Genomic DNA, 18819 nt, shown 5'->3' on the forward strand with positions numbered 1-18819 from the left:
TTCCTGAATTGGGGACGAGGGGCTGACAATGTCTAATTGATAGCTTGGATTTAGGGTTGTCTGAAAAGGCTTGCATATTTTGCTGTAATGCTGAAGACCCTAACTGGTGAAACTGCAGGACCCAACTCTTGACCTTTGAACCATGAATTCTGTAGCAGGGCCGATCTTTACAGAGAGCACCACTTACAAAACTCCATTTAATCCACAGTGCGACACAGGTTCAAATTTGGATTTTTCGGCACTTTATTTTTATACACTATGTAACTGGACATTCTTTTTAAAAAAAATGGAACATGCGGACTCAAAAACAATGCCATGATCAAAACAGATGGTGCCTAGGAACAGCTAACAATGTTGCAAAGCTTCCTTTATTTACAGAAATACACAAATATTACATCTTTAAAAATATATATGTACTCAGACGTGACAGGTCCCAAAGAACAGATCTGATAAAATCATTCAGAGGCTGCAAAAAAGAAAACGATCGAAAACTTACAGTGCTCTCAACTCACTGTAGAGATCAGAACTACTTCTCTGCTTGGATTCAAAACACATGCATCTGAAGATAATCTTTTCTGCTTTCTTCCTACTAAAACACATCTGAATTTCTGTACTCCAGGGCTGAAGTGTAATGCATGTCTTTCCTGGTAAGGTTGCAGAGGGGGGTGCTATATTTTAATTTTAAACAGTTACATTTCTGCATGTTCAACCTTAATCAATAAAGCTGGTTTGCTTCTGTGATCACTGTCTGTTAACAAGCAGAATAGCGATGAGGACACTTCACACCTCATGCATTACATTTTTGTGTTTAATTTGATGGCTCACTATCCTGCTTTATCAACATGTGTGAATCTGAACTGTCAGGGTTTCCTGCTGGAGGATGGAAATCAAGTTACCCAACTGCACATAACTTTGGTACAATGTTTACTTAAAAGGAATATAGTCTTTGCTTTGACTTTCACACTCAAAACACCTGAGCTGTAAAATTCCATAGCCTGCATCTCCCTGCCAGCAGTAACAGAGACTGTTCCTAGTTGCTGAACATCATGCCAACGCAACCCAGATCGAAGAGAACAGTCTTTACTTGTCATTTGGTTCATCACAAACCAGGAAAATTTTCTCAGATACACCAGGAGGAAGAGTTGCCAACTGATTAAGGAGAAAAAGAAACACTGCAAGTTGCAAAAAAATATTTTTGTGCATTTTCACTTAACAGTGCAGTAAAGGTTTTCAGAGCAACCAATCACATTTGCTTTCAACTTATTTTGCTCAATCAATCCTTTTCAACTACAACTCCTAGATGAAGGCAATCTACAACCAAGGTACCATAAATATCTCATCGAACCATTTACAACTCAAAATCGGCATTTGCTTTTTATTTCCACCAGCTCTCTTTGGAAACAGCCCACAAACATACAACACACAGCAAACAAGAGAAGAGATGTGTTCTGCTAACAGATGCTCCCACTTGGTCAACAGGGAAGGGCACAGTGAATGTGCTTTGTTTGGAATTGCCAATTGTTTTTATACCCAACCGATTTGGAATCGCCGAGTGTCTGTATGACTTATCTCTCAAGCGGCGCTACCAAGCACCTTTCCAAGAGAGAAGGTTCTGTGCAGACGCGCCCATCTGCAGAGACATTGGTCTTTTAAAGCACCTTACGCTCCACAGCACTGTGCAGGAGCGACCACGCCAACTGGAGGGAGGGGAGAGCGTCTCTCCAACATCGCCACAAGTCGGCGAACACCCAGCAAGAAACTGACAGCTGCTGGAGAGTCTAGGGGACTCATGTGGCATCTCTTGTGCCAATGCAAAAACCTTACTGATTCACACCTGTAACACTGTGCATTCTTGCTGATGAGATCTTGAAAGGTCTTAAACAAGGAACAGCAATGATATAAAAGACTTAGTTGACAGATCAAAGAGAAAAACATTGTTTAGTGTCTCTTGGCCTGTTTGTATTGTTAAACCATGGCTGGAGATTATAAACTGAACCCCTTACCATGTAGTGGACGTATCCGGCTGTTGACTGTCACTAAATCTCCATAACTGGGGGAAAACATGTAATGACAAGCCAGGAACTTTTCTTGTCATTATTACAATATTGTTCAAAACAACCTGATCTGCACGTCATTCAAATAAGTGGTTCAGATGGCCAACAGGCAACACTTGGAAGGCCACGATGCAAATAAAATAGTTTCAACACGTGGTTCTGGCAGGATAACACTTAATTTCCTCAAACATGCAGAAGTCTCGTTAATGTATGCAGGACTACAACCCGGAAATCACTTCAGCTAAAAACAGTGCCGCCATAGTGGAACAGGCTGTAAATTAGAACAACTGGGGCTCTTTTTATGAAGAAATTCCACTTTACAAAACCAGGGAAATATACAAAGAGAAAATACCATAACAGCTTCCTTTGCGTGTTTGGTCGAAAGTGGTTTTATAATAATTTATTACATCAGTCTTCTTAAACATGCCCCCACCCCCAATCCATCAACTGTAAGTGAAATTCATGCACTTGACAGCAGTTTTTAATGTTGAACTGAGTAGCTCTCAGTCCACAAAATGTGATTGTTTTACAGCAGCTGAAATTGAAAGCCGAGGTCTGCTTTAATACTCCAATGAAGAGACAAAGTCATGTAGCATCACCACCTATGAAAATGAGGTCTGACATTTGCAAATAATTTACCAATGATTAAGCCTTGAAATCTTCATTACGCAATCTAGTATATAAAACTGAAAAAATGTATATATACAAGAAAAATCTTAAAATGTATGGTAAATTTTGTTCTATATATGTTTTAAAAAAACCTACTTGCTTAACGTTAACCCCTGGAGCACCTGTTTCAAAAAGTAAACAAATTCGATAGACCCATAGTGTCACAAAATTTGTATTTTACACACACTTGCACAAATCCATGGGATGCCAATGTAACCCGCTGGCAGCACATTTGCTTGACACCGTTACAGCAGACATGAAAATGGAGAGGAACGAAAACACAACAACAGAAAACACATTCACCCCTCACTCTTGCCTCGTCTCTATACAGCCACGGTGATCACCTATACAGATCACCTGCCAACATCAGTGGATCACATCCCCATAGTGAACAGGCACTCTAGGTTACATTTTATGAGAAGTAATCTCTCTAGGACAAAAATATCACCACTGCCTTCCTGTTTCCAAGTTACGCTCATGATCTTCATCATTATTATTATTATGTTATAAAGACCCCTTGCCCCTCCCCCAGCTGCAGAAAAAGAAAACGATGAGAATTTACAAAACCCTGTAAAAACTATACTCCGTAAGGAAAAATGTTAAACTTAAAACTCAGACATAACAAAACGGATTAAAAATTGTTTCATTCTCCATTCAAAACACCCCGATCTTTTGAGTATGACCTTTTGCCCATGCTCTGTGATTCCGTCGAACACTGGTGCAAATACAGGAAAATTAAAGTCGAGAATTTGGTTCCGTCTGGCTGTCCGTTTCTGGCCGAAGGCCCTCCCCACCCCCGTATGCAAGCAGAAACTCTGGTCAGCGTTCCGGCCGCACAGATCAGTCTATTTTGACAGCGGCGTAGATTTTCCTTATGAACATGTACGCTGCGTAAAATCCGATCGTCCCAGTTAAAAGCCAGAAGGAGAGGACCATCAAAGTTGTGTATCCAAAGTAAAGGAGCGACGGGATGAATTCTACAATATCCAACTGCAACCACAAAAAAAAGTCACATCAGTAGGGCAACGATTACTTTAGCACCACTCTTGGTCAAAGCCGAATCGGTCGTCTTTCACCAACGCGGGGAATGAAAAACTTCACATCAGCTAACAGCATCAGGGATCGTGTCCATTTCTAGAGATTCACAGTGCAGCAGGGTTCTTGGTTACCATAAACTCCGGAGGGGTGAAAATGAGGAGAAAAAAGGCGGACAGTGGATCTACAAATTAGAAACATTAAGCGATCAAACAGAAAGCTGAACCCCAGTCTGTACCAGCCAATTGGAAATCGTGTTTTGTTTTACCAACTTTTTCACAACTGAAGAAAGAGGAAGACCTGCCACACTGTGGATCTTACTGACCATCCCTGGGTAGCTTACAGTTATATAAACATTCTGTTTAACAGGGGTGGATTAAGTGTGCCTGTTATGACACAAACAACCAAAATTCTGTTAAAAAGAATTTGAGGTGCGAAAAACACCCCCAACAAATCCCACATTTGTGCTTCTGCAAACCGTTAAAGCAAAAGTAAAAGAACAGCAGAGTAACTTTCACAGATGCCGAGAAGCAAAGCTTCAAAATGTGTATTTTTCAATGAATGATCGGCTTGCCTGTACTTACCCTATCTGAGAACGAGCCTTACCTTGTTAACAAAGTAAAAGATGGCATAGATGAGAACATAGAAGGCGGACCCTCCGGAGACCAGGAACGTTCGCCACCACCACCTGTAATCCTGCAGGCAGACAACTGTGGTTACACTTTGCTTTCGGAATCTCCAACTCAGAACTTTTGTTTGTTACGTTTTGCCTATACAACAGATGGAAGCATTCAGCGATTTAGATTTCTGAAATACCTCCTGGTATGACTTGAAGAAAACATTCCACAATGTCTCAGAAAGATCACTCACCTAAGATTCAGGGCACTGTGCATGTACTTTTTCTCTTGAGCTCCAGAAATTATGTGTTCACTCTCTTTGCCTTAACCTAGTTATTTCACTGAAATCCTGATTGCCCCTTACCATGATGATGAGTGTTCAATACTTGGACATCAGTATCAAGCATAGTATGATTGAAACAAAATTAAATAATACTAGCAATTTGTGGATATAGGAGTACTGATACATTACTTAGGTCTGTGATTATGAATGAAATGTTTTCTGACAAGGACATGAAGTATAAAGAACATTAAAACAGGTTAAAAACAAACACAGTCCAGCCGGTCATTTAACCTTTAATAACTGACTTAACTAAAAAAAAGGGTTTTCGGATGTGCTGGTGTGTCTCTATATATTCTGAAAGGTTTTAAGGATCACACATGAAAACAATGAGGACTGTAACCCACCTCTGCACACAGCTGGAAATAAACCATCACGATGCTGATCTGAGAGCAGGACACCACCAGGATGATGAACACTAAAAACAGGAATCCAAACAGGTAATAGAACTGGTTTTCCCATATGGCCTGCAGGAGGGAAACAGGAACACTTGTTAAACTTGTCAAAAAAGGTTTCAATCTTTAGAATTTTATAAACCAACCCTCTCTAGAATAAACTGGTTAGACCTCCAGCTCATGACGATGATGACACTAAGAGATCCAGAATACTTTTTTTTTTACAATTATATATTTCCAAGGAAATTTCAGACATTTTCTAAAATGAATAAAACAGTAATTTCACAAATGAAAATAAAATGAATAAAAAGTTATATACAAAGAATCAAAACAATGTAAACACACTATGCCTGTATAAATTTACAAAAATAACAAATAATGAGATGATTAATGAGCAACTTTCTTTTGACACTGATATATTATATTAGTGTTATGAGACAAAAAGTCACCAAAGGCAGTATGACACTGCCTACAAATCACATGCTACCCCAAGTTAGACCTCAGCTATAAAAGCTTTCGACTCATTTTAATATCCATTTGAGGTATGAGTTGTAAATGGAGCTGAATCTTTCCAACAGTCCGTTGTAAAATCCAGGCCGACTTACACTGAAGATGAAGAAGAGCTCTATGAACATTGCACCGAAAGGCAGAATCCCAGCCATAAGAATTCTAAAAAAACCAATAAAAAGCAAAGCTTTGGAACCAGGTGACAAGAAACTTATCGAATACAATGACCCTGTTTAAATGTTACTGTTCACATATTTCCAAAACTGGACGGATCCTATCCCTAACAGATTCAAGCCAAGTAAGTAATGACGTCAACACTACAGATGCTAAGCTTCTGGAACAAAAACAAAGCCGAAAATTAAACACCGAAACAAACTGACAAATTGAAGACTGAAACATGCGGTGGGTGACTAAATTAACCTTACCCAACGAACTTGTTCATGTACCACCTCTGTTCGGGGATCTGTCGGGGGATCTGGTTGGTGCGCACGGGGTTATCGTAGGGCTGCTTCCGGAATCCGAAGTAGTATCCCAGGTAGACCAGCGGCATGGAGATTCCAAACCACATGCACAACAGGGCCACCATGGTCACAAACGGCACCTTCCAGCAGACACACAGCACCGTCAGTGCAACATCAGTGGACACAGCAGACAACTTACAAGATCTTAAAGATTTCTAAAACAAAAGGCTGGACTAAAAAAAAAGAAAAATCTAAAGGGCACTCTTGAGGCGTCTTGGACACCACCAAGGCTTGAGCATGTCAATTAGCCAGTAATAATAATAATAATAATAATAATAATAATAATAATAATAATAATAAAGAGGTGAGAGGTTGTGTTTTCTTTCTTTTTTTCCAGCACGAAATAAACCTTTGCAGCCTACGCATGCTGACGCAGTTACCCACCTGAACTACTATATCTGTAAATTTGTAAAATGTTTGGTAGAAATCCTAAGGGCATGTGCTAATGAAAAGAAAAAAAAAAGGCTGGTGGGAGTCATGCTGTTGAAGCTGGGATCAATTAGGTACTATCTACCAAAAAGGCTAGATGGGCCATATGGCCCCCTCTCCTTTGTGCCCTGTCTTATGTACTTATGTAAAAAGTCAAATACACTAGACGTCGTTCCACATGGCCTTACCGCCCCAGAGGAGTGCTCTCCCCAGATGAAACAGTTCAGGATAAAACAGATCCCAAACACGACAGCAGGGTACAAGGTAGCAGTCTGAAAGGTGTAGGAAAAACAAACACGCTTCAGCAATAGTCTGAGTCTTGCTCACCTAAATCATCCTGAGATAATCGTAACTGGAGTCTGAGGAACAACTGGGACAAGAATCTGTGCCGCTGACACTAGCGTATTCATGAAAGACTCATATTAACGTATTTCCAAATTCATAACATGGCATACTTTAGCAATAATAAAGGCCCCATTTCAATGGTGACTGTTACTCACGCAGAAAGCTCCTTTCCTCCACCTGTGCCCCTTCAGAGTGCGGTACAGCCGGCCAGCGAAATACCCTCCAAACACACTACCAGGGGGTACAGAACCATAATCAAAGTCACACTCAGAAGGCCACAGTCCACAAGAGCCTGACAGGGTTAGTCAGGGTAGAGACAATACCAACTGAGAATCAGTGAGGCACTTGCAGGCCGTGGATTGTCACTGTAAGAGTGAGGTGCCTACCCCATGAACATGAACAGGAAGCAGGCTGTTGTCATCAGGGCTCCTCTGCTCGATGGCGACAGCATCCCCAACATGGCAACAACTAGAAAAACAACAGATCCAAGTGAGCTCTTGCATGACAATTAGACCAAGTTATGTCGTTTTGAGGTCCAGGAGCCTTTGTCAATGCTAATGCAACTGTTTTTAAAGTGCATCTATCCATGCACTTTTTAGACCAGCCTACAAAGTGTAATGGTGATCCTACCATTTGAAAGAAAATCAGAAACAGCAGTAGCTGCCAAGAATTCAACCATTAAATCTCATTACTGTGCCAGAATACTCACTGATTACTATCAGCACCATACAGAAGAGCTGAATGCCAGAACCTAACATAGAGCTGAGGATCATGGGATACTGGGGTGGGCGGAACACGTCACCATGAACATTCTTCCAGCCTGATTCTTCCATTGTGTCCTCCTGAGAGGGATAAGTAAAAGTAAAATTACCATGAAGAAGGAAATGACACTAAACTGATCAGAAAATTGTTGGAACAGCTATAATCTCTATGTCTTGTGCAATCTCATCAAGGGTCACTTTCTCTAATAAACACAACACACGAAAACAAAAGGACAGGAAAGGTTTTCACTAAAGTCTCCCACACTTGATATTACTTACAATGTCATCTTCTTTGTTGTAATTAGCAATGTCCTTCCTCAAAGTTCGGATGATGATCATGCTCAGAATGCCTGAAAAAACAAAGTTATTATCGCATTAATTTATTTTCCAAAGCCCTTTTGACATCGGAAGCACGAATATGAATAAATTCTTTGCACAATAAATTTCTTTGCACAAGTTTAGCAAAATGAGGCACTGACATTGCTATTATTGACTAAATGGTAGCGCATAGTCTTGCATGCAAAATAGTCCGAATTAGATGCAGAGTGTATAAAATAATAATACTATGAAATGATCATGCAACATGACTACAGAACTGCAGTTGTTTTGTAATCCCTGGAATATGAGAAGGGAACAACCCAACATTCTGGCGTTTTTGTGGGTAGGAGGATTTCTATCACTCCAAGTCTAGTGCAGTCATTAGGAATCTCAAATGCAGATGATTAATTCTCAGATATTTAAGTATTTTCGTTTTCCTCTTCCTTTCGTGTGAGAAACAGTATAATTTTATTACATTAAAAGACATCTTGAGAGATGCATCAGGCCAGTGGATTTTAAGGTGTGACAAAATGTGTTCAGTGGCCAACCCATCTGACCAGTGGCCTGACCAATTCACTTCCAGCCCTCTCTGTACCAAATCAAAGTATGGACCACTGGAAAACAGGGAAGTGAACTGCTGACTGCTGCAAATCACAGGCGCAATCCGTGTAGCAGAAGGTAATTTTACATTGACTGATGTCACCCCATCAGAGAAAAAGGTACACATGTGCACGGTACAATATGCCATGAGTTTGAAAGACTTGGGATAATGGAAGAAAAACCAGAAAGGTGCAGCACTATATTGGGTATGATACCCTGAATTTTTTTCTCTACAAAATTTCATATTCAATGGACAGCCATTTAACAGCAAAAGTAACAGGCAACGCCGCCCTTTACCTGACAGGAAGAAGACGACGACAACAGAGTTAACGATAGAGAACCAGTGAATTTGAACATCACTCATGGTGAGGTAAGTGTCCCAGCGAGAGGCCCATTTCACAGAACTCTCCTGTGGAGCACAAGACAGAAGAAGACCTGGTGTGTTGTAACATGACCAAGAGAAGCAGGCGCACCATCACGGTTTAGTCTCTGAAACGCTTCTCTTACAAAGCAGTTTAAATCTGCGTTTTTGCTATTTTAATACTGACAGCATATATATATATATGATATGCCTGTTCATAGTTATTTTCCAGTCCAACTAATCTTGTGCAGAGGCAGCCTCTTTTGAGGTTGAGGTCACAGATTCACAACCCCTGCTGAGAACAGCCCAAGGCAGGAAGACTCAGTTCATGGCAAACTCAACCTTTTTAAAACTGATATAATAATGTTTGAGAAATTGCCCAGAGGTGTGCAGAGGAGGCCGCTGATGCAGCTTTAACTCACAAACTTAATAGGATTGGTCACATTTGAGCTGCAAATAGTGATTTTTGCCTCAGCTGGAACATTTGATCAGTACTGCCTGTCGATGAGTTCAGAGAAGTGCCACGACAGAAAAACAGAGATTATAAAGACTTCAAGGAATCATGTTCCTTGAAGGAATTTCAAGGAATCATGTTCCCTCAGCTTGATCAGTGTTCAATGTGCTTCGGCGGCGCTCTTACCTCCCAGTGGACGGAGTAAGTGAAGAGAACCTCGTTCTCCTTCGCAGGGTCTATCACCTGGGCAGCAAAGCCATTGCCACTGGTTTCAGGCAGAGTGCAGGTACCTTTGTCATCTGTCTTCAGGTCTGAAGAGGACAAGACGGAGTCCAATCATGTCTACTACTCTGAGACTCTTCAGGTATAAAACCTAGCAATAACAGCACTAGCTTATCCTATGCAGAACTAGCATCGGGTACAATGACTAATTCTGTTTAGTTTTTTAGTCTACTAAAACAGCCTGAACAGGTGCTCAGTGGACCACAGCACAACTAATGCTGTCATTGTTACTGCTGTGTCTGTGCGACAGCAGCAGATCGTGTGGATAGTTAAAAAGGCCATAGCTGAAACACTCTTACAATTTATTGTATTTTTTTCAACAGCAAGTGCAGTTTATTACTAGGGTGGTCACACACATAGGACTGTGGCATTACAGCAATGCCATATGGACCCTGCAATGTGGTTAAGGGCGTGGACTTGCAGTAAAAACAAGAGGAACACAAAGAAGATGACAGAAAGATTGTATGGTAGAATTTCAGAAACAGGAGTTGAAGAAATAGATCATGCGCAGAAAAACAAAACCTCTACACAAAGTTTAAATGCATTTTACACTTTAACCTATTTTTTAATGTCTATTTCTATTACTATCATTTTTGTAGCAAAAAACCTTGCAAAACATTTGCAGTAAACGCAAACGTGACTGGCAAGTGACAGAATTTCTTTTGCTTTTGTGCTAGCAGCAGGAGAAGCAGTCACTTGCGCAGGAGAGTCTACCTTCCAGGGCGACACTCTGGGGGATGACCTCGAAGCGCACCACTCTGAAATTGGGCTCCTCTTCCTCCTCCACCTTCTCTTTGTGGTAATAGAGGACGAAGGACAGGTGGTTGTGCAGGAAGAACTGAAAGAATGTGGACAGCTCAGAGATAAGAATCTGTCGCAGTGGTTGCAGTTTAACACTCTGGGTTCCTGTACTAGTGCCATGTGACTGCGCAGGGCTTTCACAAACCTAGGCATCTGCCGAGCAAAGGGTTTACACAACATGAAGTGAAAAATAAAGGTGGGTGTTTTAAACACAGGCTCTAAAAATTTAAACTAGGGATAGGCAATGAAAGAAGTTCAGTTAAGTATGCAAAGCCTGTGCTGGAGCACAACGTAAACTTTCCAGCTGTCTTATCAAAACAGGCTTAAAAGTTGCAGTCTTGCACTTAGTACATTTGTTTTAAATGCATGTCCTGTAGCTCTGAGTAGGTAATAATGATTTTCAGACACAAGGGAATACAATTAACGCAGATGATACATTTTGCAGCCCCAGACACGTACTCTGCCTTTCTGTGTGAAGCCCAGCCTGTAGCCATGCTCGAACTGCACATCTTTCTGCGTGTCCTTCTTCTGCTCTTCATCACCTTCCCCCTCTGCAAAGGCCTCCAGTCGTGTGGCCACTGGCAGGTTATCTGCGATGCTGGAACAGCGCAACAGAGCAAACCAGCTGAAGGAGAACAGCACCATGCCATTGACAGAGGGGTAAGAGGGAATGAAGGCAACAGGTTCTGTGCGATGGGCCCAAATAACCACACACACTGATTCATACAAACATGTCTGAAAGCTGCAACACTGAACAGGCATGATCTTCAGAGTGAAGGACAGATGTCAGTGCTCTCTTAAGCTGCAGCAGCACTTTAAAGACGAGCTCAATTTAAAATGCCTCCACTGCCAAAGACAGAAGTTTTGCTACAAGTGCTGGCACAGTGGAACTATCTTCTCCTCCCTAGTGAGACATCGAGGGCCAGCAGGGTAGCAATCACAGCTTTCTTACTTACAGATGGACGTAGTACTCCTCCTTGATGCGCTCCGCCATCAGCTTGCTTTCCTCTACGGAAAGCTTCAAAGGCTTTTTGGGTCTGTCACACAGCACTTCACACTTCTTCTCGCTGGTCATGCGAACTTCGAAGGGGGTGTTGACAATGCGGTCCCCTCTCAGCACCTCCCCTGTGTGAAACAGCCACCCTTAGCACCGTAGAGCCCGACTGGCGCTGAAACCAACCCGCTCTCAGGACAACATTGCAGAGTGCGGGACGCACCTTCTCTCCTCACCTCTCGTGAAAAGCCTTACACGGCGCCCCGTCCGCCACACGGTGCTTGCGAGCTGGCTGTTTCTAGTTTTATTAACAAGTCACTCAGCTGAGCAGTTAAGAGAGGAATTGTAAGGTGTGAAGCGGAAACTTGCCAGAGCAAAAGAAAACCAGCACGAGCTCAGTACCGATACCCATGTGCCAAGAAACGGAACTTTCACTGCATGCTAATAATAACACGGTAATTTAAGAAATGACCCAGCATGTCAAAAACACAATGCAGCTCTTTTACCTTGATCAGGGTTATTGACATGCCCTTTTAACTTAACAATTCTGTTGCAGAAGGTTTTCAGGATTTCTGCTAGAGTACTCAAAAGATGTTTGGATAGTTCGGAGAAATCTCTATAAAATAACTCATGGAGTGCAATCCTGGGCCAGTATATTGCAGGGCAACAGCTGCAATCACCATGGACAACCTGGCATGGGCTGCGTCTCCCCGGGTGTGCCTGCACACAAACGAACTCACCCAGATTTTCGGCCTTGTAAACGACTTTGTCCGGCCGGCAGAATGGCAGGGAGTAATACTCGTATGGCAGCTGGGTATGGGAGCTCGTCAGCTTAACAGCCTGCGGACACCGGAAAGAAAGAGCCATGAGTCCTGTTTACACGCCAGCCAAATCCCAAGGAAACACACAGAATGAGGGAACACGGCGCTCACTGTGACAACTTTACAACACCAAGGCCATCTTCAGGGTTAAACTGTCGGAAATGAAGATTATTCCCTTTTGCCTTCTTATTCGAAAGTTTAACAGTTTACCTTGATTTCCACAACATCATTCTGGTGGAAGTTTATTGGCGCAACTCCAGGCACATAGAAGGAATTGGTAGTGTGCAGAATGGACACCAGCACGAACAGCCATGTTTCCTGAAACAGAAGATACAGCTTTTTGTAATGGGGCCTGACTGGTCATCTTGAAGAACAGGACAAACTGAAACCTTTTATATGTACACAGTCCACAAAAGACCAGATTTTTAATCTATATCTAACCTACTAATTTACTAACCTGTTCAGCAAAGCAGTTATGGATAAGTGCTTAACAATTTAATATATGCTCTTCACTTTTTGAAAGTAAAACACAGCCACAATCAATTAAGTACTACAAATTATTTTCAGAAAACATCCTGTTATTTGTATCCAAAGGCTATAAAAAGGCATATCCCCCCTCCTTAACTATATTAAGTGCTTCAAAATGTCTTTAATTTCATGACTCATCCACACATGCAGGCTCACAAACACAAACAGATCAATGACAGAAATCATTTATATTGGCGACGCCCCCAAGCTCTCCTCAAACTGACACAGTAATTAACAGGTATAAAAGTTGGCTTAAACAAAATTAAGTTTGCAAGGTGAGGACGTGTTTCTGTATTTTCAGTACAACAAAAACGGATTTTTGAAAATGGTCAAACCCACCAAAACATTAATAGATATGTTGGCATATATATCAATTCCTAAACTCCATTAAAGCAGCATATTGACATCTTAGCCTGAACACCCAAAACCTTCAATAGTGTTTGCTTGGGTGAAGAATGTTCAATAAACATCACAGATTTAACAATCTCATTGAAATCTTTAAAAACAGTTTGAGCATGTTTAACAAAATTTCAGAGCTGCTCCACCTTGTCTTCTTTTTTATAGGCTTATCCATCCTCACTCAACAGGAAGTTGGAACCTAAATCCTTATTTGCTATCCCCAAAAGGGCAGTTACTCACTGATCTGTCTCCGTTCACATTAGGAATTCTCAACAACTGGGTTTTCTTTGCAAACTGCAGCAGATAAGACTAGTCTGAGGAGCTGGACAAAGTCTACTTTTCTTGTGTTTGGCTGGGATTATTACATTTGCTTCTGCACGTTTTTCTCCTTTCTTCTCCTTGGTGTTTTGACTAAAACACTGTGATGCACACTGTGTAGCTCTGAAGGAAGTGAATGAGGCCTGTCTTGGTTCTTTCTCTAATTCGTTCTGTGAGTGATCCAAATGACAGCCGAGGGAATAGGATTTAAATAAACAGAAATATAAGTTATTCAAAATGATCCATAAGTGCCCTGCTTGGCAAAAATAACCCCCCCCCCTCCACATTTCATTAAGAGATTTTAAGAAAGAAGAGGACACCACTCATCCTTCGCAGAACAATCATAGCTTAGTGCACTGACTGGGGTAATACACGCCTGAACCCTTATCACTGCTAAATGCACTGACTGGGGTAATACACGCCTGAACCCTTATCACTGCTAAGTGCACTGACTGGGGTAATACAAGCCAGAACCATTCGCAAAGCTTAGTGCACTGACTGGGGTAACACATGCCAGAACCATTCGCAAAGCTTAGTGCATTGACTGGCATAAATCAGATTCTTTCGCCAAGAAAGACTACCTGACACTTCATTCCCCTAAACAAACATTTTTCCCCATCTGCTTCGCCTTGTCCAAACAAAAATTCACCATGCATCTCCTACAGTACTAGAGCTCATGCTTTTGTTTCATTGGTTGATTCAACACAAGTTTAACCTGTGGTCACTACTGGCTGATTGACTAGTTACAAATTAAACTTCTAAAGGGAAGAAGGGAAGCTTCAAACAAAGCTGCTTTTATAATTTTTGAAAAGCACAGTCCTTGAAATTCACCCCATTCTTTAATTTCTTATTTCTTGCTTGAGACCTCAATACAAACCCAATATTAAAGATAACCACATCAACTTTCCCTCAGTACAATCCACGTACAAAGAATATAATTTACACAGGCCTCATACTTTATTTTTATAAAACTTTATATACATTATAAAACTAAGCCTTCTCTTAAGCAGGGAATTAACAGTCAAAATATACAGAAATGTATCATTTATGCACTCTGATGCTAAACATTTTGACTCTGCATAAGTTGTATGTGTTTTGACGATTCATTTTGTGGCAGCTTTCAAAGGTTTACAGTTTCATTTCCAAACTGTAAAAAAAACAAACATGTATACATTTAGACTTTATTTTTGAATCTACACAAAACGATACAATAAATTCAACTTTTATATCGGTATATATAAACTTTTACTTGACACCCACTGACAGACAACCCTGTACCTTGATGTAACACAAGTCATGTAATTGTGGTTTCTTCTTGATTGCCCATTTTTAAAATTAAACATTTTTAAAATTAAGGATTGCAACCGTGCAGATAAAACTGAACTATTCTTTAACACACTGCAGTTACTTTACTGGGGCTATGGAAGCATCAGTACTGTGCACACCTTCATATGAAACTCCTCAGAATAACTGCTTTGCAAAATGTTTAGAAATAGGTCAACTACTGTAGTTTATTTGTCAATCCAGGTTTTATCTCAGGCTAGCAAGCTGATCAGCAGGCGTCACTGTGGTGTGACAAGTTAATACCTAAACCAGACTGCTGTTATTCTTTTCCACATAATATACTTTTTGCATATCTCAAAGAAATATCTGTAGCTTGGGGCCCATCCACACATCGACCAGGGATCTCCTACATTAACAGCTCGGAATCTTAAGAGACAGAGGGTTTCTAAATACATTTTCATGCCTATATGATACAAACGATCACTCAATGGCGTTTCATTCATATTATTTATATTTAAAATTATACTGTGGATAAATTAAGATAGTGGACAAAACATGAAAGATCTGGGTAAATGGAGGACATTAAGTATATTGAAAGAAGAGGCTTCCACACAGGTGTGGCTCATGGGTTGATTAAGCAAACATGCTTAGGGTCATGTATAAGAAAGCCGGACAGGCCTGCCTGACTATAATTACAGCTGGCTTGGCCTTAAAAGGAGAGGCCGATGTTTCACATGCAGTGGCTTAAGGTGTAGAACTCCAAGGGGAAGACATCAGCAGCAAAGGGCATCAGTGGGCGGAAACACAGACTCTGTGAGATCCGAGGCTTAGTTCAAAGGGAAATGCAAAACAGACGAGCAGCTGCAGCTCAACTCTCTGCCAATTTCACCCTGGGGGCATCAGCGGCCAGTTTTATCAACAACAGTCTGTCGAGAACTCCACAGAGCAGGGTACTGTAGATGCGACTGCAGTGCTCAAATGGCTCATCAATCCTGGCGCCTTCCAGTGGTGCAAACAAAGCACAGGCCATGAACGACTGAGCAGTGGAGAAAAGTGATATGCTCAGATGAATGATCTTTCATTATGTTCTTGACAAATGGTGGAGAGGATCTGCTCTGCCAGATGGTGGTTCTGTAACATTGTGGGGTGCCTTTTCCTGGAATGGTTTCATTCCCTTAGAAGTCAAGGTTAAACTCTCACTTAATGAGGGATCATCTTCACCAAATATTTGTAAAAACTCCTTCCTGCCGGGAAGGGGTGTCTTTTAGGATGACGAAGCCCCCATCCACAGAGTGCTTGCCCAGTGGTTTGATGAGCCTGACGCTGATATCATGCATATGTCCATATCCATATGGACTTCTCCATCACCACATCTGAACCCGGGCGAACACTGATGGGATCAGCTGACCCTTGTGGAAGCATGGAGCCATGGAGCCATGCCCCCCCCGCAGAATCCCAGACACCGGCAGACTCTATGCCACGGCACATACAGGCCATACCGACACCTGTGATGGCAAATGTCCTATTAAGTCTGGTGTTGTAATTTTTCCATCCACTACCTGTTCATCTGCCACACCAGCAGAACATTAAAGAATAAAACCCCAACAGAAGCCTGATTCATCTCTGGCGGTGGTTACAGCTATACCTCATAAACGAAGAAATCCAGTTGGACGACATTAGCTTCCATTTACGAAACAAAACACTGCAATACACGGCTGTATATGTGGATACATGCGTGTCAGATTATTACTGTAAGGCAAAGCAACACCTTAAATACCAAAACCGCAGTTAAGGCGAATAAGTCGAAATGATAAAATATAAAATCCAAACCGTATGGACACTCACATCATTTTGATACAATAAATTGACGAATGTTTAAACTAACAACCAGAATACATACAGCTAGCTGTGGAGACGAATCTGAAACTCAAACAACTGTTGCCAATATTTCCTTAGACCATTTATTAATCTTTCGGCTTCCCAGTCCTAAAAAAAAACTCCAGGTCCAATGAAGACCACAGTACACACAGGAAGCAATCGGCCTCCCAATCCAAACAATGATCTTAAACGTCTTAAAACAGAAATCCAAGTGCCTCCGAGTGTTCCCGGTTTACGGCTAAATGCTGTCACGAGGTGACCTTGCCAATTACCGATCCGTGAGAGACGAATAAGAAGAAAAGAAATTAAAATTTTTCGTTTCTACTCACCATCGCCGCCGCCATCTTGAATACACGTGTCATTCGTGACGTCAGCGGAAGCTGGGTTTACCAATGAACGAGCCCGGACCCGGTAGGGAGGTAATTGGAGATTCCCTCGGTTTCTAGACAACGAACCGGGAAGCAGTAGTATTTATGCCTGAAACCAAAACAGTGGCTTTTGTTGACCTTTCAATACCTGATGTTGCAAGAGTTCTAACATGAAATCAATGCTGAGATATTAACATGCGGATAAACTCCACGTCATGAATACACTATTTAGGAAAGTGGCGCTGTTAGTGAGTAGTGCTCAACATTTCAAGGAGTCTTCCATCGGTTTACTGCTTTCTGTCGAGGATAACCCACTTGCATTCTTTAAAATTAAACTATTTTAGCCACACACGATCTCAAAGAAACGTAATTGCCTTTATTACTACAATATGATTAACGGCAACTCGAGACAGGACAGTAATAGTTATGCTTCCTGTCGTTCAAGAATATAGAGTAGTTAACAAACTGCAAATCCACAGTCTGCATGTGTCCAGCTCTAGTAACGTACCCATTAATCCTTTTGAAGATTGAGCATTGACTAGCTTTTTCACCAAGTTGTGTTCAGGAAAAAGGTGAAAATAATTGTAAGAGATGCCCCCAACGTTTTATTGAACACGTGTGCCACTGGTAAATTCGTTGCAGTAATTCACATAACATTTGTCATTAATCGGATTGATCCTCAAGGGTCTGTTTTGAAGCAGTTGGCCGTTAGAAGCCATACAAGCATGCTTTGCAACATGTTGCAGATTCTGTCTTGTGGACATCTGTACCGTCCACCCCCCCCTGGTAGAATCTGGACAAGTTTGTGTCTGTTTACTGGTTTCTAAGACCGAGGTGCCCCTCATCATCCCCACTCATCCCAGAGACATTCAGTGTGGGCTCAGGTTTGGCAAGCAAGGCATGGTTAGCACAACTCTTGTATTCTCATCTGTCTGTCGTGTCAGGATGAGCCTGCCTGAACAGCATGCACCTGCACCAGCATGTACCTGACATAAGGGCATTGCTATTTTGATTAATACAATATATTGGTTCCTTTCTGTATTTTTATCTCTTGACATTAATCAAGTTAAACGGCGTGTGACTCAATTTAATATACATTAATATCAACAGCCATATACTAAAAACCACACTTGCATAAAAAGAGTGCTCAGTGTATATTGAATTGCAATCATATATATTGTGACCATTATGAATATTTCAGAACAGTGCATTTTTCATGTCACATAGCCACCCAGGCAATGGTATCCAAAGCTCATAACTTCACACATGATATTGAATATTGAGTTATTTTCTACTTGTTGAAACATACATAATGCAGTGGTACAGTCGAACGGTGGTACAGTCTGTCATTTTCTAAATTTTAATGTGGACCATAATTTAGTGGAAAGAGTTTTCCCAAAGAAGACATTGCATTGAAGTGAAGAGCAATCCAAATCCGATATAGAATACAATAACATCCGCTTGAGAGGGTACAACAGTGTGCTTTACTAATCTTCCAGAGTATTGAATGTTTTTCTTTTCAAATGCCTTTTTGGTCTTTATGAACCAGATTCTGCGTGGCGCTGTGCCCATGTGCCCCAAGAAGGCGTTGCCAGTGGTGCCATCCAGTAGAGGAACAGGAACCACAAGACAGACGAAAGAGAGCACCAGAACAATGCAGAAGAACGTGAAAGTAGGAAGCAGTGTACAATGCACATTGCCCTCTGCACCGCACCCGAATGGATGAAAAATCTTACGGCA

General features: G+C 41.4%; 1 protein-coding gene across 1 annotated transcript; it reads right to left on the reverse strand.

Moving 5' to 3' along the window:
• Positions 1 to 219: 219 nt before the first annotated feature.
• On the reverse strand, positions 220 to 17157 carry tm9sf4 (transmembrane 9 superfamily protein member 4). The gene is made up of 18 exons (XM_088608440.1): positions 17041 to 17157; positions 12515 to 12622; positions 12224 to 12323; positions 11446 to 11614; positions 10949 to 11087; positions 10403 to 10526; positions 9593 to 9717; positions 8889 to 9000; positions 7953 to 8023; positions 7622 to 7754; positions 7299 to 7380; positions 7068 to 7143; positions 6756 to 6839; positions 6043 to 6218; positions 5716 to 5779; positions 5063 to 5182; positions 4365 to 4454; positions 220 to 3713 (listed from the first exon to the last, which is right to left on the reverse strand). Exons 1-18 carry the CDS (start codon positions 17071 to 17073, stop codon positions 3564 to 3566), a joined length of 1956 nt encoding a protein of 651 aa, XP_088464566.1. The 5' UTR covers positions 17074 to 17157; the 3' UTR covers positions 220 to 3563.
• Between the last annotated feature and the right edge of the window lie 1662 nt (positions 17158 to 18819).

Source organism: Lepisosteus platostomus, chromosome 15 (assembly GCF_059453375.1).
Source record: "Lepisosteus platostomus isolate fLepPlt1 chromosome 15, fLepPlt1.hap1, whole genome shotgun sequence".
Taxonomy (NCBI): Eukaryota; Metazoa; Chordata; class Actinopteri; order Semionotiformes; family Lepisosteidae; genus Lepisosteus; species Lepisosteus platostomus.